A 26,957-nucleotide genomic window follows, 5' to 3' on the forward strand; every position below is an offset into this window, starting at 1 on the left:
ATATATATATATATATATATAAATGAACACGCACAAACTAATTTTACGCACACTTTCATTACGACAATATCGAAATAAAAAATAAATTATGACACTTATAAACATTAACAAATAAATAAATTAATTTTAAAAATGGTTCTTGACTAGATGAAGTTCTGAGAAGATTTCGACTTGTTTTTTTTTTTCTTTTTGGTACATGGGTTAAAGTCCTTTGAAAAAAGAATTATGTCTTTGGTATGCTTTCACCTCCACACTTTCAGCTTTCTCAATGATATCTTACGAAATCTAGACATGGTTGTGGAAGTCGACATATCTTTAACTTCATCGTCTGATATCATTTCTCCTTCGCTATGGACTTGTCTTTTGGGAAGTTTAATCTCGTCTGAAGAATTGTCATTTAAACTTTTAATTCTTCTTTCTGATGTTATAGGTGAGCGTCTATTGTGGTTATTATTCACTTGTTTATCTATAAAATTAAATATAAATTACATTCAGTATCCATAAGTAACATTTCGAGCGAATTTATAAATAAGATATACCATTTCCTTTCGTGGAAGTTCTGAATTTATTAAACTTGAAGCTTGGAGTTTTGCCAACTGAACTTTTCTTATCTACAGTTATCTAAAAAGTATATAATTTAGTATCAAAATATTGTTAAAACTTATAAAATAGATATACAGGTCTTACCATAAGTCTGGAACCATAGTTACTCTTTTTTTATTTTTTTATGGGTAAAGTGAGGAGAAACGAATTTCAGAAAACTTTTTGTGAAAGTTGGGTCCTATCTAGATGAAGAAAACACGGAGAACTTACGTGGCCAGCCGTTATTGACACACAAACTTGCGACCAAATATCTGTATCCAGTGGTTTCAGTGGGACCGTCAATCACCGTGAAGTTTCCGAATCATTTAACAAGCTGAATCAGATTGTTGTGTGTAATTAATAGAAAATCTGGGTGAAGCTTGTTAAACTCTTCGAGAACTTTGCATCTTAAATTCGTTCCTCCTCACTAAGCCACTTGTATAAACAACTTCTAGGGTTCCACACTTCTGGGACATCCTGTGTTACTTGTGTCGTTTTTTTTATTTCTAACCTCATCTTTTTCTCTTAGCTCTAACCATCCCTTAACTTTCCACTTAGCTTGCACTTGGTAAACATTTTCATTATCTTCCAGTATCCTTCTTTCTCGATGTATACCACGCTTTCTAACGGTTCCTGTTGGTGTGCTCTCTGCTAAAGGTGGATATTCCATTTCTTCCACAAGAACAAACCTGGATGGATCTTCTAACCTCCGAGCTTTGATTAATGCCTTGAAGAACACAAAGAATCAGCCTAAAATTCTATAAATTCAAGTGATTTTAAATGTTAAAGTAATCAGTTATATATATATATACTTGCGCAATTATGTCCTGTGCTGTACTAGATATAGGGGCTTTCAATATGGCGTAAGGTTGATTAGGTGAAACGTTATACACGCAAATTAAGAATGACTCTTCTTTATCGTTCCAATCGTCCACATCGGCTTCCTGTTTCATTTTCTGTTAAGTAAGCAAAACAGTGTTCTGTGTTCTACTGTTATACACGCAAAATTTACAGATTAAAACATTTATTTACCTGCTCTTTACTGCTTGCAGGTGTCCTAATGCTTGTCATCCACGCTCTAGTACTGGGATCCTTCAAAACAGAATTTCATATCAATAATAACATCACAATTAAAATTTAAATACTGTATTGTTATGTACAGTACATACATCAGTTATCTTTTTAAGGATGAAACGCCCTTCTCCTTGCCATTGAGCTTGAGCTTCTAGAGGTCTTTCATTAGGATCAAGGATTCTTTGGGTGCTCGACTTTTCTGTTAACTTCTTTTCCCATCCTCTCTGCACTTCTTCTATTAGTACATAATCGTCAACGTTTTCGTGGCTTTTATTAGCCTTTGTAAGCGCCTTAAATATATTTTAAAGTAAGGCTCAAATGCATAAAAGGTGTATTAGAATAACAGCTTTAAACATACCTGAGTAACAACTTCCTTTGTTGTGCTGTCTTGAGTGATTTTAAGTACTGTATTCGGCTCGTCAGGGATAACACCATGGACAACCAAGAAGAATAATCTTCTTTTAACTGGTACACTATTCACTCCTGATACCTAAATTACATATAAAAGTGAAAGAATAAATGTTAAGCTCAGAGCTTAGCAAACAACACTCACTTACCTCTTTCAATTCGCTTTTATATCTAATTTCATTAGAGGGTACTTCCTTCATTTTGCCTTTAGATTTCTTATCTTCGTGAATCTCATTGGTGGTAGGTGATAGTAGTCCTTCTTCTTCTGCTTTAAAATATATGAAGAGAGTAGAAAGTGGTAACGTTTGATTTTGAGGACCTCTTAATCTAACGTGTCTGTAGCCTGGTTAAAAATGGAACTGAGTAAATGAAAATATCACAGATAATGAAAATTATACAGGGTGGTACCAAACTGCTGGAGTGGATTTTACAGTAGACAGAGAATAAAAATGGCCGAGAAGGGCCTGTTGCTTGCTCATCCAATTTTAGGACTATTCACTTTTACTTGTGGGTGCACTTAAAGTATCATGTAGGCTGAAGCAACACATGGATGCAAACATTCCTGTAATGTTGGCATCCTAAAGGATATGTCAATTCATAATGCGAGGTGTGACTGTTTATATTGAAACCAATGAAGACTCTTCGATCATCCATTGTTACTTTGCCTGAGATATCCGTGTATGCAGTTCAAAACTCCCAGTGGTATCACTTATCTAGACACAGTGCATTTCCGGACATAGAGTAAGTTAATAGGACCACTTTTTTCTTTATCCTGCCAGGAATTCATTCACAAAGTCCTTCCCCATAGTTTCGAACCACCCTGTATATAAAAAGATTAAAAATTTACCTTGACGAAGACACTTTAGAGGAATTACTCTTTGAGCAGTTATGTGATTGGTTCCCATATCTGTTACAGTAAATCTCAAAAATGCCAATTCGTCGAACATAACCTAGATTTATAAATTAAACTTTAAAACAGATTTTCAATAAATAAAACCAAATTAATACACTGTAATCTTCGTACTATGCATACCCTGAAATGAAAAGTATCATTCCAAACGGGATTAAGAGAATTTCTTTGTATAAGTTTGGTCTTTTGCCTGTTACAATCGACTGGTATTCCAATTATTTCGACTTCGATCTGAGGACTACCAGCGTAACTAGTCGGACAGACATATTGACCCGATATAACCTGAAATGACACGTGATTATTGACAAAGTTCTTAATCCTTAATCGAAATTACTCGATCACTTACCGTGATTGATAAGCTGAGAGCGTGTAATCCATCAAAACTCTTATCCCAGGGATTAAATCGTCCATACCACATATGGGATTTATCCCACATCACTTTGGGTTTTAATACATAACCGCATCTTCCGTTCTGTTCGAACATTGCCGTGTTGATGTTCAATGCGGCATCTTAAATTGGATAAATTATGTGTTTTATTGATACTACACATTACAAAAGTTTAAGAGGGAGAAATAATGCAAATTTACCTTCAGTTTGATAATTCAAAGCAACCATTTGTATACCAAATGCCCAAAATATTACTGGATTGAAATTCGAAGAATCTATTCTCATACCTGCTGGATATGTTCTCATTAACTGATTTTCACAATGAGTATATTTAGTTAAGGATTTTATTCCTACTTAAGATACAGTACATAAAACACAATTAAACAAATTAAATTATAATAAACTAATGACATTCAAACATGATTAATTAAGATTATCGAAACTTTCTAGCACGTCTGATGAGTTCAAAACACGAAACTTAGCGCATAATCATCCATAGAAAGTCTTCTCTTGAGGCTTAAGTCCATGTGTTGCGTTACCTTATTCCATCAGAGTACAGATCAATATGCACCACAACTGACTTTTAATGTAATTAAAATATATAAACTAACTTTATTTTAAATCAAAACAAAGAAAGGATATGCAATAAGTGCTAAAGAATGTCTTTTGCATAATTTTTTTGCAGTATTTTCGTTCACAGATGAGACGTGATAACAGGAAGCTGAAGATGGTCTTTTAGATGGTGGAATCTCAATTTTGATATCTTTAATAAATAACAACGTTAAGTATAATTAAAAAGAATACTCTTAAATAATTTTCTAGAGTAAGATTTCTTTACCGCTTGCAAGAGGAGGTGTACTTGGTGTAGAAGCATTACTGGATGTATTCAGAACGTTCTTTTTACTCGTGATTTTCTTTACTTTAATTGAGTTCGTAGGGCTCGAATTATTTGCAAAACCTTGAAAAAAAAAACAGAAGAATTACTGACAAATTCGTTTATTAGAAGCTTCATCATGGTATTATTTAGTTCTTATCTATGATGACTCGCCTCTAAATTTAATAGCTTGGCAGTAAATGACAAGATCAGAAAGTTCTGAAGCAATTTGTCTTCCATCCTTACGAGGTTTATGCGAGGTGTCATCTTCAGCCACATTTTCGAGAGGGCTAAACTGCTTAGATCCCACCGATGCAAGTCCAGGGCTTGCTGTTTTTACGTTAACAAATCCCTCCTGACTTGATATTGATTCTGTACGAACTGTTAATGATGCCGATTTACTAACAGTTCCTGAACTTTGAAGCTCTTCTTGATCCGTAGTACCAACAACTGAGAAACTTTCGGATAGGGATGCTTGCGTAACACCGATTTCTTTAACTAAATGAGCAAAAATATTATTAATTATTTATGTTTTTAGCTTAGAATTCAGTACAGAAATTATTTTACCTTCTAATAGTTCATCTTCTTCGTCTTCATCTTCGTATTCGTCATCATCATCGTCATTGAACGAACCCGTACTTGCCGTAGAGATGATACTATTCGTTCGCCCTGGCATAGATTTTCCCTAAAGGTATGCACCCTATTAGCATATATTAATTAATTTATAAATAAATAATTAGCTTTTAAAATTCTTACCCGAGATTTTAGGGGCAAAGCTGGTGTTAGAGTCGATCTCATTTTCTTGCTCTTGATAAGAATTTTGTGCTTAAGTTCGTTAGGGGATGGAAGCTGGGGATCATCACTATAATCGGAATCGAATAAGAATCGCCTGACTAATTTTTCACCAAAGACGGTCTGTTGAGCAGAAATAAAATATATTAAAATAACTGAAATGTAAATATAGTCGAACCTCTAAACAACGGACACTGAAAAGATTATAAAAAGTGATAGCTGTTTGACTGTTATTTGGAGGTTTATATTGTATACATTCTGTACAATATTCCTGAAAATTTGTCCGTCGTTTAGAGGTGGCCATTATTGGCGGTTCCACAAGTTTTATTCCTAAGCTTTTCTTAATTCCAGTGATTAATATCTAATGATATTAAGAAGCTGCGGCTATCCAAGCTGTTTGTGGTGCTACAGAACCTCATTGATACCAAAGCAATCATTTTTGTTACTTTAAAATAAAAATAAATATAATAAAACATATAACGTAACTTCACTTAAGTAAGATTGGGTAAATACAGTTATTTTAAGGTAATTGAGTAACCTAGAATCAACCAGAACAGCACTCATATTCTCAAAATCCTGAACACGCCATTAATAAGAGGCATATATTTGAGGGGTATTGTGTTAAAATTTTCGTAAAAATTCCCCTTAATTATTAAGAAAAATTAATCTATGTATTAATTATAAACTTATTTTTAAATTGAAGATTAACTTACACTAAAAATTTCCGCCATTTTGGCTTGTTGTTGAAGTGAACAATGATTTTCAATGGACAAAATGACCGGATAGGGTGATGTAACAAATGCGCTTTTAGCGATGGCTTCTACAACATTCTGTAAAGAAATATATATTAAAATAATTCATTTTAATTTATTTAAAAATGTAATTTTACCTTGAAAGGTATCTTTGTGGTTAGGGTATGACCATGATAAATGACAGGCATCCCGTCGTCTCCATCCCAGCAATCTAACTCTACACATCGACAACCTGTTAGAAGTACCTATTACAAAGAAATTACCCAGAAAAAAACGATAAATATTTTATAAAATAAAGTTTTAACAACAACTAAACATACTATACACACGCACCTGACTATAAAGATCAACAGAAGATTCACCCTTTAGTTGATGCCCTGTTAAATATGTATTATGTGAAGATGCAATGTAGTAATGTGAAAGAGGATGGTTCATGTCCTGTAAATAAATGAGAGATGTTAAACGTTGAAAATTTTGTCACTTATATTCAGGGCTGCCTAGAAGATAGCGGGGACATAGAGCAAAATACATAATGGGGCACTTATATCAAATCATTATGCGAAAGTAAACGAAAAAAAACTTTGTATAAGGACCCCTACTTTGGGGTACAGTACAGGGAAATTACTTTCTCTTCTGGGCATCCCTGCTTATGTTAATTTTATGCTCATTTTCAGCTTACTTCTTCATTCGATTTTGTGCTCTCGGAAAGAAATGCAAAATTATCTTTATCCATGAGATAACGAGCGAATCCTTCAAATGATAAACATTGCTGCTGCCTTAGAGTAGGATCTGGCTCGTGCCTCTAAATAAACCTCAAACGAATTAATAATGCATGTAATCAATCGAATATTAATCAATAAAACATTAATACAGTCTTCTACCTGTATCAAAGATATTAATTGCTTTTCTGACACACGCTCTCCTTGATTGGTATAAAGGAACGATTGAAATTCCTGCACACCAAGTACAAGTGTTTTCGAAGTGTCAACACCTGCACAATTAGATACGATACTCGCAGCAGCTATGGCATCGCATATCTTCTTTTTCTGATTATTTTCGTAGAAGTCAAAGGGTGTATTACGTGTCAACAAACCTAAAAATATATTTAAGTCGTATTTAATAACATTTTAACTAGAAGAATTCTCATTTATTTTTATAAATATTCACCTAACATCTTGCTATCTGAAGTTGTCACCGATCTACTATTTGCTGCATCGAGGTGCAATTCTTGATTGTGTTTAGATGTGATTGAAATTTGTTCGAATAAGTTTCTAAGATCTCTTCTACTTCTAACAAGAAAAGAACGAAACAATTCTGTAAATTCCAAAAAATCCATCTGGCTTGAATGAGTGATGGCTGGACGACATATCGTTGGAGTTTGTGCTGGCTCCCAATTATTAGTCGTTGGAGACTCTAAGTTTAGTTTTTGTCTGCATTTTTCTCTAGATAAAGAATGATAAAGATAAGGAATAGATTAAAAAAACAATACAGTACTTCATTCTTCTGAAATAAATCTTATTCTTACTTGTAAGATGCAATCGAGTATTGTCCCAGTGGACTCGTGACTGTTCCTAAATTTTCGGCTGAAACAGTTTGTAGTGAAATTACGTCATGAGGGCTACTACAATCAGAACTTTGTTCACTTTGACTTAAAGGACTACTCTTGATAGTACTTCTGTGCTGGCGAACGGAAGGTCGCGGTTTTCGAAGAAGGACTTCACTAGGATTGTCACAGATGGAACCAGAAGGAGATTTAGGGGTGTTATCCTAAAATCATAATGGTTATAAATCATAGTTTAGCTTTTAAAAAAATTATAAAAATTGCCCTTTAAAGTATGAAATCAGCAAAAATTTGCCATTTTTTATTCTTCTCCCCGTCATCAGCAGTCATCAAAAATTAAAGTTACCTCATCAGGCCAAAAATTTCAGGTTGATTTATTGGTATTTTTAGTACAAGACCCATACAGGCTGTGCCGCGTCATTCCAGAAGTTTAAACCATTCACGATTATCCAGGAATTACTTTCAGACAATTCTGTGATGGCTGAGGAGAAAAATAAACAATGGGTGCAATCTTATATCACCAGACTCTCATCGTCAGATGTAAACGAATCCCCCCATAAACTGCTGACATAATACTCGAATGGTCTTAAATTATAGGTTTTGAACTCACTTTAATCGCTCCTAAGGACGATGATGACTTTTTCTTTCTCAATTTCGAAGCACCCATTCCGAAACTTGAGGCGCGCTTAAATCCAGACGTGTCCATAGAAGAGCAGCTACTCCCAAATGAACCTAAAGTCCACTTTCTTCCTCCAAATACCTAAAACAGCGAATATTTTGTATTTAAGCTTTGTAAAAAGTACAATTTAAAAGACTTACCTTAATGGCCTCTGCTGGAGTTGGACCGAAACAAGCTTGATCCTCGAAATAGAGCTGCAAGTAACGTTCTTTGAGCCAATTAATGCGTTGATCACTCAGTTGATACTGTTGCCTCAGCAATCCTACAACCTGTGATAAACCTTCGCACAAATTTCGGGCTTCTAGACAGGGTGCTACGAAAGTTAAACTTCTATTATCAGATAAATTAACACCAAAGATTAATTTTATACACTGGGACGACTTCTCTTCTAAGCCGTGACGTTTTGACATTATAGACATATCGACCGTATCGTCGCACGTTGTTACTTCCTTAACGCACCACAGATCTAAATATCCTTCCTCCAGATTATTCTGTACTACTTCTCCCGTTTCGTACTTCAATAGTAATCCGGGTGAAACAGGTTCTTCGATGTTACCACTCAAAACATAATCCTGGCATCCGGATCCACGTAGAGAACTCCAATTAGGTTTGCACCAAGTTAATGTAGCATTGTTCCTTTCTAGTTTAAGGTAGCAAAGAGCAGATCTTTGCCCATCGTTATCCCAATGTATAACTGTAAGCCCATGATGCATTATCTGCAAGAGATGATAATCCAAATATTTTTGATTTAATGGCACGAAACTTATGCAGTGATCATTGCTGATAGGTTGTATCGGCCTGTAACTGTCAATATCAATTTCGTACAGGTTTTCGTTTTCTTTACCATCCTCTTCAATGTTTCTGTATTAAAAAAATAATAGAATTATGTTTTATATATGAAGTATAAGGCTTATAAAATCTGTAAATTTAAAACTGGCCAACTGTAACACTTGTGACTTTGTTGTTTGTATACGGCGATCTGCCGTGAGAACTTTCTATGGTAAACTAGCCCTTATTTATGTTTCAAAAGTGAAGAAACCCGAAAACTCCACGTGGCCAACCAGTTGGACAAATGCGAACCACCAGTAGTAACACTTGAAGCATCTTTGATTCACTTATTTTTGGGTTATTTCTCTAGTATAATTGAATATGATTATAAGTGTATCAAAGTTACTTCGAGTTGCAATTATACTCAACTTTTTTCCAGTAATATAGAGAAATCAGGCCATAAATCGGTTGACTAATGGAAATAAGGCAATACAACACAAGAGAGATGTCTTCAAAGAGAGGACTTTCTTTGGAAACCGGAACCTCTATTTATACAACATTAGGAGTCCTCCCGGGAGGACATCTACAGAAAACTGAAACTCCTATTTAGGTATTAGACACGTGAAGAAGACTCAGAAAATTCTAGCTAGTTGGTGGTTCTCGAACCCCTGACAAACCAATGAGTATTTCCACTAGACCAATGGATGGGTTTCACGAGTTGGACAGTTTATGATATAGCTCTTGAAGTAAATGAACAATGGCGATAAATATATTAAAATCCTCACCTTATTTGATTCACATTGATAATTTCAGTCAATGCTTGTTCTCTTTTGAGAGCATGAAGATGAAAAGCTTGAATATTTTCCAAAACTCGATGAGCCTTTTCAATTTTCTCGACATTAATAATTCCACCGACTCCGATCCTAGTAAGAAAATGATCCTCGCCGTGATAATCGGAGATAAACTAATTTAAGAAAATCTTATTAAAGCTATCGAGTTACAATTTTCAATTTTATAATTTTCTACCACTTACCTCTAATTTCTGTCCGTTGTTAGCTGGTAGAACAACTAAACTCGGCATCCCTTGCAACACGTTTTTTAAGTCTTTCAGGAAGGTTCCAAAGAATGGAATCACCTTACTATGGGGCATCTCAAAGGCTCTGTTGATCGCTTCTTCACATTCCTGAGTCATGTCTGGCGTGAGTAATGCTTTAGTTAAGAAGTCTAACGTTGTTACCTGTTCTTTATCGGTCAACGATAACCAAAATGGCTTCAGTTTCTCAGATCTATCAGTGAAAAGTATTTATTAACTCACTTTTATAGTAAATTAAAGAAAATTCTATGAAAATTACCTTAATCCAGCTAGAATTTCCATAGCGGTGTTGAAATTTCCAAGATTCCAACACGTTGTAGCAACGCGCGATATACACGAAAGTACTGCTTTTCTATCTTCGTGGGTCGGTTGTGATATAATTATATGAGTTATCCATGAACTGACCTATAGGAGGTGAAAAATTATATTCAAAAAACACAAGCAGAATTAAAATAATAGATGTTACCCCATAAATCTATTCATATGTTTATCATTGTTTATTCCTTAAAAGATACCACAAACATGGAGCTGAGTAAAGAAAAAAAGATTCAAGTTATTTTGATGGTGGTGACACGCAGTCACGTGAAAAGTTCTGTAGAGTTAAACAGGACCCCTTATGTGATTGGTGGAAAATCTGGATGTATCAAGTTATTTTGAGTGCCCACCATTGGCCGAGTGGATAGAAACCATGGGTTCGTGCCCAACCAATGGGTTCGCACGGAGTTTTCCGGGTTTTCTCCACGTGTCTAACACCTAGATAAGGCCAGTTCCCCATACAAATTCTTCAGGAAGGCACATCTTTGCCGTGTTGCGTTACTTTATTCCATCAAAATAACTTGAATTCATTTCTTCTTATTCTAAAAAAAATAATGTTCAACGCAACATCTAAGAATCCAGATTAATGTATTAAAATAGGTAAAGATTTAAGGATTTATTTACATAATTACGTATATTTAAATAATAATTTTAATAAAATACCTCATTAAATCTTTTAATTAAGGTCTGGACCGTGTAGACGTTTTCTTCGTTGAAGGAAGAGCAAGTTGGATGAAGATTAACATCAACAGTAACTTGTCGAATGTAGTGAATAGCTGGAACTTTATAGAAGAGATCGTATTCAGTTTCTGACAGCATTAATGCAACCTCTTCAGGAAAATGTAATAAAGATTGCAACTTCTCAAGTTCCTCTCCAAAGATTGTGGTGGTTGGACGAAACATCACGCTCTTCTTCATTTCTAGAAATATTTTCAAAGTAAATAATTCGATCGAAGGTTTACAGTGCTTAAAATTTAAACATATAATCCTACTACACGAGATAATTCTCTTCAACCTGTTTCTTATGGTCACATCCAAATAAATCGTTACACTAATGGAAGAATAGTGTAAACATCTTCTCGAAATTATCTCGGAACAAGCATCGAAAAAATAATAAAACTGTAAAAAAAGGACATAAAAAACTTTCTCTCTGTAGATAAGAAAGTTTTAATTCTATTTTTGTACAGTTGGACTACATAAAAATTAGAAAAAAAGGGAGTTAAATTTACTTTCAAAGGCTTGGTTTGGTGATGTGACACATTATACCTATGGGCAGTGAGGAGGATTTTTGAAAAAAAAAAGGTTAGAAAACTTGAGAAAATTATAAAGTAACTTCTTCTTGAACTACTTTCAAATACAGAAGAATCGAAAATTGGATACTTCACTCTCTTATATGGTAGATATGATAAGAGGTGATGAAATTTACCGGAGGGTGATGTATCTACAAAGACACACCCGTCCTCAAGGGATTTTTAGATAATATCTGTTGGAATTAGTAAAGAGAAGTTTCGAAATTTATTCGTAATTTTTGTATCAAACAAAATTTGACGTTATAAAAACTAGATTATCATTACAAAGAAGGTGTTATCGACGTTTCAATCACGCTTTCCTTTCTTAATTTAAACGTATTTTAACTCGAAAAATGTTATCGAATCTTCGTCAAAATGGCCTATTTACCTTTATCCATATCTTCTTCACTACAGATAACGTGCTCGCGAAGGAATTGTGTGTCTAAATCTTGCATAATTTCCCATAAGACTGTACTAATCGACCTTAGTGTACCCTTCAACTCTTCTTTCTTACCTCCCTTTAGCGCATTTTAAAACTTAAAAATGTCATTAAATTTTATCAAAATATACCTCTTCATCTTCTTTATCCAGATCTTTATGTGCCCCTGAAGGAATTATGTGTCTAAATCTTGCATAATTTCCCTTATGGTACCCTTGTACTAATTGACTTTAGTGTATACTTAGCCTTTCTTTCTTACCCCCTTTAACGCATTTAATCTTCATCGAAATGGACTATTTACCTTTATCCAGATCTTCCTTGGTGCAGATAATGTGCTCGTTAAGAAAATGCGTATCCAAATCTTGCATAATTTCCCACAAGACTGTACTGATCGACCTGAGTGTACCCTGCGAAGGAGTGATAAAAGACCATTTGGTGGCTCGAAACTCCAGAACAAGTTGATCGTGGGATCGCCCTCCACCCGTTCTCCATTGCTGCAATTCTCCAGTTAATTGAGTTTTAGCAGGTAGCAACGTTTTGCTGTCCAGGAGGACGATGTGCTCCATACCAATCCCCAAAATCCTGTTTGCCTGTTGAGATAATTAAAATATTTTCACTTTTATTTATGTTTCTCCCTCATCGAAACTGATAGAGGAGAGGAGTAAATATTTTTACCTTCTTCTTAGTCTTTCCTCGAAGGAGTTCTTTAACTTGAAAGATCCTACATCCATAAGCAGGAAGTCGTTTACAAGTTTGTGTGTATAACTTCTTTAAGTGGATTTCACTCTCGTAAACGGAAGTGTGGAAGAGTTTACGTTTGTGTTCCTAATTTTGAGTGCAGAAAATTCATTTTTTAAAACTCGAAATTAGGTTAATAATTCAATTTAATAGCTTAGTAACCCGTTATTAAATACAAATATTCATCTCTATGACTTTTAATAGTAATTGTTTGTTAGTAAACTTGATTATTTCACGATGATAACACAATTAATTCGAATATAATTAAATATACACGTTTAATTGAGTAAATTAGCAACTTAGTTTGTCCCCAGACACGGTTGTTTGCGGACGTATTAAATTAATGTATTTTTTTGTAAATAATTTCTAAATATCTATGTTAATAAAGCTTCAATGAAGTTCTAACGAAAGTCCAATGAAGCGCTAAGCTTAAATGAAACTCTATTAAGCTCAAATGTAGCTCTAACTTAGCTCTAATAAAGCTCTAACGTAGCTCAAATACAGCTCTAACTTAGCTCTAATAAAGCTCTAACTTGGCTCAAATAAAGCTCTAACTTAGCTCTAATAAAGCTCTAACGTAGCTCAAATACAGCTCTAACTTAGCTCAAATGAAGCTCTAACTTAGCTCTAATAAAGATCTAACGTAGCTCAAATACAGCTCTTAGCTCAAATGAAGCTCTAACTTGGCTCAATTAAAGCTCTAACGTAGCTCAAATACAGCTCTAATTTGGCTCAAATGAAGCTCTAACTTGGCTCAAATGAAGTTCTACTAAGCTCAAATGTTGTAATAAGATAAAAATTTTTCTGTAGAGTGCAATTCTTCTATTTACAAATAAATTAGAAGAAAAAAAATTAAGAATTGTAAACTTAGAATCGTTTAAAAACACTAAAATAAAATAAATTTACATAAAAATACAGTCGAATTGCTAATTACTGTGTCCTCTCAACAACGACCACTCTAAACGGCAGCCATTTTTATCACGAACTTTCTCCGCTAACAATATAACCTCTAAACAACGGCCTCCTGCCAATAGCGCTCATTTTTACCTAATTTTTTCAAGAAAAATGCATACATAAAAACCTCTAAATGACGGCCACCTTTTAACATTCCGTCAGCGGCCGTTGTTGACAGGTTTGTGCGGTGTTTTAATGTATAATTCCGACTTCCGACTTTAGGCAATTTTAACGATTTTAAAACGAAATTTAAGCAATTTTATGATTAATTTAGCTTCTCGAAAGCCTTATTTTCTCCTTCAGTTCTTTTTTTTATAGTAAAATAACAAAAATATTCCATACCTTGATCGTCTTTAACATATTTTTGTTCCTTCTGTAGTTAGGGGGTAAGCAATCGTTGACATTTATAGTAGTGCTGCCAATGACTGTACTGTTGCCATTCGCACTTATCCAGTGTCTTAACACTATATTTGTCTTTGAAAACTTGACATGACCCGTGTTAGAGCTTTCGTGACTTTCATTTAATTCACTATTTTCATCCGTATCAGTCCTACTCCTTGGAGAAGTCAACACTGTCAAGTCAGGAACTGTAGACTCCTAAAACGGGTATAAAGCGGGTATAAAATACAATATTAACATGTAAATTTCATAAAAATTTACCTTTATATCTTCAGTAATTGGTCTTAATTTATATTTCTGCTGTGTTTCCATTACTGTTCTCCTCTCCGAAGGCCAAGTTTCTTCTACACGTAGTTGTATACAAGCTAAAATGGCCGCTTCCTCCTTAGAGCATGGAAGTTCACCGTTTATAACTAATTGTTGAAGCTGTAAAATAAAGAGTTTCTTAGCGAAGTTTACTTGAAAACATCTCAATAAAATAAAATTTCACCCGATTTTAAAGAAAAAAAACTTATTATTCATCGTTATTTGCGATTTTTGGGGCTTGTCTTCACACGGTAAGTAAGCAGAATTTACAGCTTACTTATATAAGTGACACCAATATAATAAAAATGCACGACGTCATCTCCCAGTAGGTAATACGAGGGCCCTTTTGCTATACCCCACGGCCAGGCCCACATATCAGGAAAACATATCGGGCTCCCCAGAAAGACAGGCTAACACCCTTTAACAGCCTGGCCGTCTAAAAGGGGTGCTATCATAAATTATATGCTCGATATTGCTTGATTTCGTTATTAAACAATACACTTTTAAGCTCCTTTAATATTGCAGTGTTACATCATTATCAATCGATACACGCATCATTATCAATTAATCACCTTAACACTTCATTGTTTCTGCGCTAATTTCTTATCTTTTATCCATCATTATCAATTTATCTTCACTCCACACTGAATATACAATCATTAATCTAAACACAAGTTACATTCATTTATAAGAATTTTAAGTGTAGCAAACACAAAGGGCGATAGTTTAAGATGTAAAACGTATTGTTTTTTTTTATGTGAAAATAATATTATTATCCTAAATAACCGCGTGGTTTTAACAAAAATTCAATTACTGGCCATGTGTGGGGGATGGTCGTGGGTTCGCACCCCACTAATATGCTGGCCACGTGGAGTTTTCTTCTCGTGTCTATGATAACACGTGGAGTTTTCTTTTACCTTAATCGATACTTATAACTATTTATGTATTGTATAATATCACACGAGCATTTAATTCCACCAAATTTAAGCTTATGTATTTTTAATATTAAAATAATTGCAACTGTTAACTGACTTTTAGACCACCCCTCTTAGACTAGACAACTCTTACGTTGACACAAGTAAATCTCTAGAAACTCTCTTAAAATTTCTTCTTATGTAACACGAAATAAAATTGTTGATGTAATAAAATTTAAATGTTTTCGTTTATATTTAAATTTCTAACTTAAAATTTACGATATAAATTTGATAATTGCGTGCAAATATATGATTTAAACATATTTTCTTTCTTTATTTTTCCCTTAGAATAATTTATATTTAAAGTAAATCTTTCTTTAATGATTATTTATGCTATTTAAACTATGCTGTAGTAGTGGTTTTCAAAGTGTACCATTACTTGGTATAAACTAGTATCTGTGTGTATACCACTAGTACCAGTTACCTGTTTCTCTGGAGTAAACTAACGAATATTTTCTTAAGAAAGAACAAATATATACATTCTTCCCGGTATAAAAGCTTTGTTTTATTATTTTATTTGAATTAAAGTAATGTAAACAACGTTCGTATGAATGTATTTTATGGTGATTGTTTTAGGGGAGAAAAAAAAAAAGAAAGACAAGGGTCACTTCGCTGTACGCTTTAAGCGAGTTTACATAATTGTGTAAACGTAGAGATGCGATGAATAATTTGTAAATTAATCAAATAATAAAGTTTCTAATCCCTCGAAACAATTACTTTTAAACGTTTCGTGCAATAAATTATTCTCTACTTTACTGTACAAATATTAAACTTACGACATTTAATGTTATTTAATGTAAAATTTTAAAAGAAAAGTGATCATTTTTCTTTAATAAAATGTACCCTTTCACGCAACTATCAAAGCTTTTAAGTTAAACGTTTCACTTTATCCGAAATCGATTCGTAATAAATCACTTTTTTTTTTGGCATTATCATTAATCAGTATCGCTTTAAGTAACAATATAAAAAGAATCTCTCACCCTTTCACTCAAATATCACGTGTACAAATACAAAAATAATGCTTGAAACTGTCCGAAAACAATTATTAAAAACGACGTCACTCGTGGAGTAACAATAGAACACATCAATTAAGTGTTATAAAATCGATCAATTTCGCTGTAAGTAACAATATAAAAAGAATCTCTCACCCTTTCACTCAAATATCACGTGTACAAATACAAAAATAATGCTTGAAACTGTCCGAAAACAATTATTAAAAACGACGTCACTCGTGGAGTAACAATAGAACACATCAATTAAGTGTTATAAAATCGATCAATTTCGCTGTAATTAACAATATAAAACGTGTGTGGGGGGAAAGCCACGTGTTTAAGAAAGATAAACAACGTTTACTTCTTACGTATTATTGTCCCATTTTTATATATAAGAGTATTATAACGATTTGGTGACGTTGGCATCTTTTTTTTTTTTAAATAAAAAGAAAAGTGTGTCCGTTTAATAACCGTTAGATATTATAGGTGTTATCTATCCGCGCGGTATAATAACGAAGATAGGTTGATTCTTCTCCACCCAGGATCGTTTCCTTAATGATGTCGTTATGACCCAGTTGAAGTAATGAGCTCCCAAACATTACACGTTACTATCCCTTTTGAAAGGACAAACATTTCCTGTCTTAACTCGCGTTTTATTTTCAACAAATCTATCAATCCTCCCAGCTTCAATCAATCTATAAAATTTTTATCTTTTCTCTCTTCTTTCCAATAAATTATCCCCCTGTGGAACCAATCTCTTTCGAATTTTTCTATTTTATAACTCATAATATCAACCGAAAAAACAATTACGACCGGATGTAGAAGCTGTCCTTAAAGATAATAATAATAATAATAATAATAATAATAGTTTTTCGAGTAAACACCTTAAAAATTGAAATTATTTTTAGTAATTCTCTACATCTAAAAGTGTTATAAATCTGTTTAATATAAAATTTTAATATATATTTTTTTAAAAATAAAATTTAAAAATAACCTGTTTAAGACGGAACCTGTATAAAACGGAAACCTGTCTAAACGGAAATAATTCTTTAAAGTGAAACGAATTTTCTGTTTAAAAGAAAAGAAACCTGTTCAAAACGGAACCTCCATACCGGAAAATAATATTCGTTAACGTACGATTCCGGCTTACACAGGTTTTACTGTATATCTACGTTTTAATGAAGGTAATTTATTGTTTTATTTTTATTTATTTGTTATATAAAAATTTACTGAATTTAAAACATGATTTATGAAGTAATAATCACGTTTAAACAATCTAATTGCGTTTAATTATCATTTAATATTGAAAATTTAATTGAGTTCTTCTTAAACTGTATTCAGGAGCACTTGTTACGTCTGGCCAATGGGAAAATGCATTATTTGTAACCCCTTAAATAATGCCTTTTTCGATTGACCGGACGTAACGTTACGTACAAAGAACCTGTCTTACGAAGTCTTCGATTGTAAGTTCGAGAAAAAACTGTTAGTGGGTAAATTACATGAAAACTTTATTATACTGTAATGAAATTTTAATGTATATCTTGAGGGAAATGCCCTGTGTGCAGGGGAATTACTTTTATGTAAATGAAGTGATGCTGAGGATGAGAAAATCGAGCAGTTTCAACAAGAAAGAAAGTATTCTTTAATACATTAATATTTCATTTAAAAAAACACCCTCACAAGTAATACAAAATGCACAATAACAAGTTCCATTCTTGAAAGATTAAAGGAGTTATATAATATAAGGATTTTAAACTTTTAAACCTTACTATTATTGTTCGCTTTGTTTAAATATAAACTGCTTAACGTTGTCAATGTTTTCTACCACAGAACAAGAGAAACTTGGAGATGAACATAAAGAAGGTTTATGTGAAAGAGCAAAGGAATTTTGCAGGAAATTACAAAGGAAAGCATGAAATATGCGAAGAAAAATGCAGAAATTTCGTTTAAAATCATAAAAAGTGTAGAAATTTTGCAGGAAATTACAAAGGAAAGCGCGGAGAAAATACAAAAGTTTTATACAAATTACAAAGAAAATAAAGAAATTACGTAGGAAATAACAAAGAAAATGAAGAAATATGCTAAAAAAAAATACAAAAATTCTATATAAAACAAAGAAGAAATGAAGTAATTTTCCATGAAAGAACAAAGGAAAGTGAGAAATATACGAAGAAAATGCAGAAACTTTATAGAAAACAACGACCAAAAAAAAAAAAAAAAAGGAAANTCTATAAAATACAAATAAAAATAAACATATTTCTTGGTATCTTGTTACGAAAATGGATTGTCAATTTGGTAAACAAACAATGTATATAATATATATAGACCTATATATATATATATATATATATATTTCCGGTTAACTGACTTTTGGGCCAAATATACTGCTGTATACTGCTATATATATATATAGGCCTATATTTCTTCCACATTGTCTTCAATTTCCTTTGTTCTTTCCTGTAAAACGTCTTCATTTTCTTTATATACATAGATACATAGATACAGCAGTATATATGGCCCAAAAGTCAGTTAACCGGAAATTTATATAAACGAACAAAGGAAAAAATAAATTTGCAAGCAAAGTAAAAGCAGAAATCGTGCATAAAAGAACATAAAATAAAATAAAATAAAAAAAATTAAAAATGAATTGACTTAAAATTGAATTCGGGTTTATTGCACCGACGAATATGAAACTAAACCGTTCACCTGAATTATTTGTGTCAAGGTGCATTGTTGCATCGAACAATGAAAACACGTCGACGTTTTTGATGCCCGTGTCGTAACTCGACACTCGTTCGTTTCGTGTTACGTATCAAGAATTTAAACAAAATAAACGATAAATGTTTACGTAAATATTAATTATCTTTAAATATCCATTAACCTGTTAACCAATTAAATGATATTTTATAATTTAATTCAGATATTCTCTTCGGTAAATTCCACTTCTCTACACGAAAAAAGTAAACCTGGCCCAAAAGTCGATTAACCGAGTCGGCAAAAACTTTGCTACGCCTCGGTTAACCGACTTTTGGGCCGGCGTAGATATATTTTACTTTATTAAAACCTGTCTAAACTGGACCAGTTACCTGCCTAAACAGAAATTTACTTCGTTTACGGTAATACAGAGTCCGGTTTAGATAGGTTTTACTAGTAAATATGAGGTAGAAAGATCGATCTCCTATCTTCTATTGTGGATCAAAGTAAATAATTTTCCGTGTATTTATACTGTATTTTACAGGTTTCTCTTGTAAATTTTACAGGTTATAACGGTAAAAATACGGCTGCTTAATACAGTTTTTATTTCCTTCTATTTTCTTTTATTATTTCCTAAAGAAAACCTCTCAAAACGGTTGGTGACAAGCGAGGTGTTATTAACTTGGCATGTCACTACCTATTATTTAGTTTAGGAAATAGGTCGATACTTTATCAGACCAAACACCGGTCAAGGAAAAGTTTTCGCACTACTTCTTAAGAAAAACAAGCTTTTATTTTTTTCTTGTTTTCTACAGAATTTTCTGTCTTTAACACAATCTTAAAGCGAAAATTCTCTTTAAAATATTATAAAATCTTAACTGATTTAAGACCTTACTTTACTGATCACGTATTTAATTTTAGTACAATCACAAGTGACCAAAATCACTGGTCGTGGGTTCGAATCTCATTTACGTGCTTTCTTTTTTCAGGTCTTTTTCACCTGTAACGTCTAAACAGGGATCAGTTTTTCATATTTTATTCACCTGTCACGTAAATCGGGAATAACTTTCACATCTTCCGTGTATTCTTCACTATCTAACATATAAATAGGGAAAAGTTTACTACATTTTTCTGGTGTCTAACACCTAAATAGGGGGTCATCCTCCCATAGATAGTTCTCCCGGAATGCCACTCTCCTTGTCAGATAACCCTTGTGTTGCGTTGCCGTATTTCATCAAGCTATTACAATCAATTATTTACACTATTGTCCTCGTTGTGGCAAACAAATTACCGTCGTCTTCAACCCGGAATTCCAGATATCGACGTTAATTACTGGCGTTCTGTTTACCCGCTCCTACAATAAATTATTATCGATCTTTTTTCCTTCATTAACCGTGCAACCTGTTAAGCTATTTTTCTCCCTCCCTCGGACTCGTCAACCCTGACGAAACACCCGTTTACACACAAGAAAATACGAGTAAAATTCGCTCTTACCTTATCTTTAACATGACTTTTATACGTTATAACTCCGAGTTAAAGTCTCGTGCGTATGTGACACGTGCTCTCGACGACACTAACAACTCCACCCCGTCACAGACGAGGTAGAGATTTGTCTACTTCGATTGGATAACGCACCTTTTACGTAGATAGGACGTATGATTAATGGCGATAACTTACTGATCCTGTACATAACGTATCGTGCTTGTCAACCTGTACAGCTAAGATACACACGTTACGGATAATAATAGAGTCTTAAATTCCCAATTGGGGATTATTAATTAAGGATTAAAGACTATCTCCTTAATCCTTAATCTTTATCCATAAGGAGAACACAAACAAATACAACGAAAAAGGGTCTACACTTGCAGATCGTACTCGCTGCTTAATTAAGTACAAAGCGAAAATCGATTTAATTGTAATTTAAAAATACAAATGTATTTGATTATTGACACAGGGTATATTAAATTCGGCAATAAATAGACAATAAAGAGTGCAGGATTATTTTAAGAGAAAGAACACAGGGATAAGTTTTCTCTTCTGTGTTTAGAAAATTCTGTTTTTATAGAAAGAAGAAGAGTAATTTTTTTCCCTTTCTTGTATTGGCAGATAGGGATCTTTTCTCTTTTTGATAAAAAGAAGAGGGACTTTTTCTCTTTTTTCCCTATGAAAATAGGAAGAAAGAAGATTTTTCCTCTTTTTGTATCAGATAGGGATCTTTTCTCTTCTTGATAAAAAGAAGAGGGACTTTTTCTCTTTTTCCCTATGGAAATAGGAAGAAGAGGGATTTTTTCCTCTTCTTGTATCAGATAGGGATCTTTTCTCCTCTTCTATCAGATAGGTATCTTTTCTCTTCTTGATAAAAGGAAGAGGGACTTTTTCTCTTTTCTTTCCTATGGAAATAGGAAGAAAAGGGATTTTTTCCTCTTCTTGTATCAGATAGGGATCTTTTCTCTTCTTGTGTCAGATAGGGATCTTTTCTCTTCTTGATAGAATAGAAGCGAGACTTTATCTTCTTTTTTCCCCCATAAAAATAGGAAGAAGAGGTATGTTTTCTTGTAGAAAGAACAAAAAATTTTTCATTTTTTCCTATAAAAATAAGAAGGAGGCTCTTTTCACTTCTTCTCTATTTACAAATTTCTCTTCCATAAAAAAAGTAAAAATAATACAAGAGAAAGATTTCTCTTCTTCCTAATAAAAAAAAACCTTTTTCTTCTTAATAGAAATATAAGTTTTCATTGTAATCTTCGTCTTATTCCTGTAAAGTAGAATGTTTGATAGATTATTCTCCATTATTATGCTTATTTTTTGAAAATATTAAACAATAAAATATCCAACATATTCTCATCTTCTCCCTGCACTATCCAACTGTTATCATCCATCATCTACCATCCTTAATGGTTACATTCAATATAAAGGGCTCCAAATTCCTCCCGAGTGTGCAATACTTTCCGAATTTATTCTTTCTGAAGAATCATCGTTCTATAACACCGAGAATTCTCTATATCGAGTAGAAAACAAGACAAAGTTTACTATTTTACTCTTCTCCAATAGATATAACAACGGCTCAAACATAATTTCTCTATTAAATCTTCTTGATAGATGACGTTCGAGTGTGACATCAAATCGAGTGTGGCACAATATCGAGGTGGCTTAAACAATAGTAATTGTATACAGTAATGAAATCGATTCAAAATTGAATTAAATGGGCGAATTTATAAAACTTTTAATATTTTATTTAATAAAAGAAAAGACGAATCAACAAATTTAAACCACACGTGAAATTCTTTTTTTTTTTTTTTTTTTTTTATCTTTCACTTTCTTCTAATGACCATTTGGCGTGATGGACAGACACATCACGAAAATCGACAAGTTCGAAGCCATTACGTAATGTTACTATATAAGAAATAAAAAAATCAGTCACGTTACGTTACGTCACGAGACGAGACGATATTTTCTCGTAGTAAAAACCCCCCTCGTATACATCGCGTGTTTTCCATATTACACCACGAAAATCAATCCTCCTCCTCCCACCGTTTTCCATTATTTTATTTCTCGAAACGGAAGCGAGTTCGATCTGATAAACGAGATTATTAGATAAAAGGAAAATAAATTAATTTAAATTAATTTTTAAGAAATTCATCGTCGTCATTTCGTCATTAATTCAAAAACAGTACAATCATTATCGTCATCTATGAGAAAAATAGGAAGAACTAGTGAGATTGTACTGTTTGAATTAATGACGAAATGATGATGATCATGACGGAAACAGTGAGAATTGATGAGGACAATAGTGAGAATTAGTGAAAAAAACAATGAGGGAAACAGCGAAAATTGGTGAGGAAAATAGTGAGAATTAGTGAAGTGTTTTCTTCACTAAATCTATGAGTTTTATGAGAAAATTAGAAAAATTGGTGAGGAAAACAGTGAGAATTAGTAAGGAAAACAGTGAGAATTGATGCGAAAAATAGTGAGAATTAGTGAAAAAAGTGAGGGAAACAGCAAAACTTGGTGAGGAAAACAGTGAGAATTAGTGAAGAAAACAATGAGGGAAACAGCAAAACTTGGTGAGGAAAACAATGAGAATTAGTGAAAAAAACAATGAGGAAAACATCAAAAATTGATGAGAAAACCCGAAAATTGGCGAGGAAAGCTGAAAATTGGTGACAAAAACAATGAGAACTGGTGAGGAAAACAGTGAAAATTAGGAAGAAAAATAGCATCAGTTAATGAGGAAAATAATGTAATAATAATGATGGTGATCATCGTTATCTTGATCATTTAATTATCGTTTCTACTGAATTACACTTACCCTTTCGTATTCTTCATCTATAAATTGCATATCATCCTCTCGTTTATCTTCTACATTTTGATTATTCTGTTAAATAGATTTTTTAAAAATATAAATGTAAATTTTTATAAAACAAAATGTTATTTTTAAAATCAATTAGGTTAATTATAAATTTAATTCGGTTATTTTCAAAAGAGTGACATTTACAGAATGTATTACAGATCGTTGAAATATACAATTAAACTTCTGAACGACGGCCACTGGCGGGTACATAAAAAATGGCCGCTGTTTGGAGGTTTTCTTGTATGCATTACAAAAAAAAAGAAGAAAAGTTCCGCTGTTTAGAGGTGGCCGTTATTGGAGGTTTGACTGTATATTATTTCAAGCGTATCCTTTAATTAAATGAATTTAAATTCACATATTTAATTACAGTTTTAAAATACAGTAAAACCTGTGTAAGCCGGAATCGCCCGGTTTGGCAGTTTTCCGTTTTAAACAGGAAAATTGTTCCGTTCCGAAGATTTTTTCTGTTTACGCAGGTACCGTTTTAGACAGGTTTTAGTGTAATCACTCCTTTGAGACACACCCTCTCTTAAAATCACACTAATATAATTAAAAATACAATAAATATAACTTTGTTACTTCTTAAGTTCACAGTTTAAACACACACATAGTGTATGTACTCCGATATAGCGAATGATTTACAATTCGTTATATCGAGGGCCTCACTGTATACGTATACAATTTACAAATTTCCATAAAAAAAAACACTAATAATTAATATTTTTATCCGTTTTTTTCAATGGCAAGTCACACCAAAACAACAATAGTAATAAAAATAGAAGGTCTTACAACACGAAAAACATAAGTGACAATGCTTACGTCGATACCGGTGTTGAGTCTCATATCATCAGCCCACCATTGGTATTGTTCTCCCATACAGGCCACACGCGCAACGAATTCCTTCAGTTCCCTATACGTGCTTTCGTTGTGCGCTAAATCGAGGTGGCAGTGACAGAACCACTCCTTGACAAGTGTCAGCACTGCCTTATGACTTAGTGGCATCTCTCCCGGTAAAGGTAAAGGACTCTCTGAAGAGCAAGGAATGTTACCTGAGTGAAGAGGATGAAGAAGAGAATTAATTCGAGAGTAAATTTTTGTATTCGAATACTTTAAAAAGGATTCACGTACCAGGAGATAACGAAGAGGGACTGCGCGAGGAACAAGTCGGATATCCTCCTTCTGTGGTTGCACTTCGGATAAGTAAGCCGTGTGGGTGCACTCCTGGAAGCTGGAGAGAGCTGGCATCGAATATCACGCGTGGGACAGAGCATGAACGAGGTCTCGCAAACATTGGTTCACCTCCAAGTTCCATGAGTTCTCTCAAGTAGTTCGCTGCTGATAACTACACGAGAATAGAAGAAGAATTAAAAAAGAACACGTATTCACCCCCCTCTTGCTACTATTCACCTTCTCAAAAAGTTTACACGGACATAAATAGAACTTATCTCTACTTCATCAATTCTTGGTATCATCTAGAGTCTTGTTTATTTATAAGTGTATCCGGAAACTCGAGTAATTATGAATGAATTAGGCGATAATTTAAACGTTTAAGGAGTGTAAAAAAACGACACTAAATATTTTAAATTTATTAGTATATAAATCTGAGTTTTTGAGTCGTTCTTTACTGTGTTCAATTGTTTATAAAATGTGAGTTGTTTTCTTCTGAAGTCTTTGAATGAATAGAGTAAATAAATATTTAAAGAATGGTAAATTATAGTTTATTTTGAAATGTTTAGGCAAAATTGGGTAATAAATTTTAATTTTATATTTATTTTTTATTTTATTTTTTTGCTTTTAATTAACATTATTGTTTGAATTAATGAGGAAAACAAATGAGAATTAGTAAGGAAAATAGTAGGAATTATTAAGATAAACACTGCGAGTTAACGAGGAAAACAATGGGAATTAGTGAGAGAAACAATGAGAATTAACCGGAGTAATATGCGAATTAGTATGGATTAATAAGAAAAACAAGAGTTAATGAGAAAAAAAGATTGAAATTAGCTAGGAAAATAGTGGGAATTATTGAGAAAAACAGTGAAAATTAAGGTAAACTAAGAGAGTTCGTGAGGAAAACAATGGCAGTTAATGGGAACACAACTGAATTAACGAGGAAAACAATGGGCGCTTTTGAAGTAATCCATTGAAAAAAAAAACACACACACACACACATAAACGATCACAAACACGGTATAAAATTGAACAAATTTATAAAGTGATAATGGAATAGTTAAAAAGGACGACTCACATGAGAATCGAATTGAGGTAGATTTTGTACTTCTCTTTGAAAGGCCACTATATCAGCTTCACTGGTATTATGACTATCGCCCTGAGAAGAATTGAAACTGTCTTTGGTTATAAACTTGTTCCTCTTCTTACGTAAACTAGAGAAACGAAACGTTTTCTTATGATTAGCCGCCGGAGAAACGGTGGGTGTTCCCTCTTTCCTCTCTTTGTTGGACCACAGGAAGTTGAATTGGTTCATGGTGATGGACAACAAGGACATGGGCCCTATGCTGGGTGCTAGGGGCTGGACGGGTGGCAACTGATTCTCCGATTTCAGCGAGTCTCTTCTTGGTGTTTCCGTTTGCATGGGTGACAGAGTGGGACTAGAGCAATTGATGGTCAGATTCACCTTCCTCCTGGATCGGAGGGAATCGTCGTTTCCAGTCGAACTGGTGCGACTTCTGTTTTCTCCGGAAGCTACGCTCGAGCGGGATGCCGTGCACCACTTCCTTTGCAACATGCTACCCAACAAACGATGCTGAAGTAGTCTCAGGAGGATCAGAGGATGAAGAACCATGGGCAACACGGCCAGATAGTACCAATAACTATTGCTATCCTCCTCGCCATCCCTGTCCACTGATATTCGAGGACCTGAAAGGAGTTTTAATTAGTTCGAAACTGGAAGAATGTATACACAGTCGAACCTCGATATAACGCCAACAACGAACGCTTTAGCCGCCTTTTAACTACGAAATTATACCGCAAAGGAAGCAACATTCCTACCAGATTACATTGTCAGTAGATCTCATTATTTTATGTAATTCTCATTGTTCCAGGAAACTTCGGTTTAGCGCCATATTTTATTTACTGAGGCAAACAAATGACGGCGATATATCAAGGTTTGACTGCACGTATGTACGTTTTAAAGTGGTTTTAAGTGCATTAAATGGAAATTTAAAGAAAGTTTATACCCTATAAATTCTCCTCGATTTAAGGAAACATTAAATATATAAAATAACAAACTGATTTATAATAATAAATCCCAACATATAAAGATTCTTTATATCGGGGTGAGTAACAGAGAATTAAATTAGAAATTGTTTTACTCAACAATGACGTCAATGTAACGTCATTATTGAGTTTAAAGTTTTCAACAAAAAGTAGCGAATTAGCTCATTTACAATGAAACCAGCAGGGTATTAGGGTACTTCAGTGACGTCGATGAACGATGAATGACGTCAGTAGTGGAAGGGGGAGGGCTTTCTATGTGAAACCAGCCCTTATTTAGTTAGGTGTTTGACACGCGAATAAAATCCTGCAAAAATCACGCGACCGTTCTCTTGTGTCAGGTACGAACCCNTGCCCTCCACGTAAGCAACCTAAGATGACGTAAAGGAAA

The 26,957-nt window shown here is 33.5% G+C and overlaps 1 protein-coding gene across 2 annotated transcripts; it reads right to left on the minus strand.

Annotated features, from left to right (window-relative positions):
* Nucleotides 1-8: 8 nt before the first annotated feature.
* On the minus strand, nucleotides 9-26,520 carry LOC111624609 (1-phosphatidylinositol 4,5-bisphosphate phosphodiesterase epsilon-1-like). Of its 2 annotated transcripts, XM_023367505.1 has the most exons (38): nucleotides 25,581-26,520; nucleotides 24,461-24,674; nucleotides 24,152-24,381; nucleotides 23,291-23,356; nucleotides 14,277-14,441; nucleotides 13,959-14,213; nucleotides 12,600-12,749; nucleotides 12,226-12,514; nucleotides 10,860-11,116; nucleotides 10,141-10,286; nucleotides 9,822-10,074; nucleotides 9,574-9,752; nucleotides 8,161-8,881; nucleotides 7,952-8,101; nucleotides 7,306-7,547; nucleotides 6,948-7,222; nucleotides 6,662-6,873; nucleotides 6,460-6,582; nucleotides 6,114-6,218; nucleotides 5,918-6,025; nucleotides 5,742-5,858; nucleotides 4,993-5,151; nucleotides 4,804-4,921; nucleotides 4,411-4,734; nucleotides 4,201-4,320; nucleotides 4,005-4,125; nucleotides 3,563-3,687; nucleotides 3,321-3,484; nucleotides 3,098-3,256; nucleotides 2,912-3,014; nucleotides 2,214-2,407; nucleotides 2,015-2,146; nucleotides 1,752-1,946; nucleotides 1,615-1,674; nucleotides 1,395-1,538; nucleotides 1,094-1,309; nucleotides 540-621; nucleotides 9-466 (listed from the first exon to the last, which is right to left on the minus strand). In XM_023367505.1, exons 1-38 carry the CDS (start codon nucleotides 26,133-26,135, stop codon nucleotides 243-245), a joined length of 7,452 nt encoding a protein of 2,483 aa, XP_023223273.1. In that variant the 5' UTR covers nucleotides 26,136-26,520; the 3' UTR covers nucleotides 9-242. The 2 variants fall into 2 exon arrangements, with proteins under 2 accessions (XP_023223273.1, XP_023223275.1); XM_023367507.1 differs by lacking the exons at nucleotides 23,291-23,356; nucleotides 24,152-24,381; nucleotides 24,461-24,674; nucleotides 25,581-26,520 and adding an exon at nucleotides 20,476-20,509.
* Between the last annotated feature and the right edge of the window lie 437 nt (nucleotides 26,521-26,957).

This window comes from Centruroides sculpturatus, unplaced genomic scaffold, assembly GCF_000671375.1.
Source record: "Centruroides sculpturatus isolate CEXI.00-Female unplaced genomic scaffold, Cexi_2.0 scaffold56, whole genome shotgun sequence".
NCBI classification, from domain to species: Eukaryota; Metazoa; Arthropoda; class Arachnida; order Scorpiones; family Buthidae; genus Centruroides; species Centruroides sculpturatus.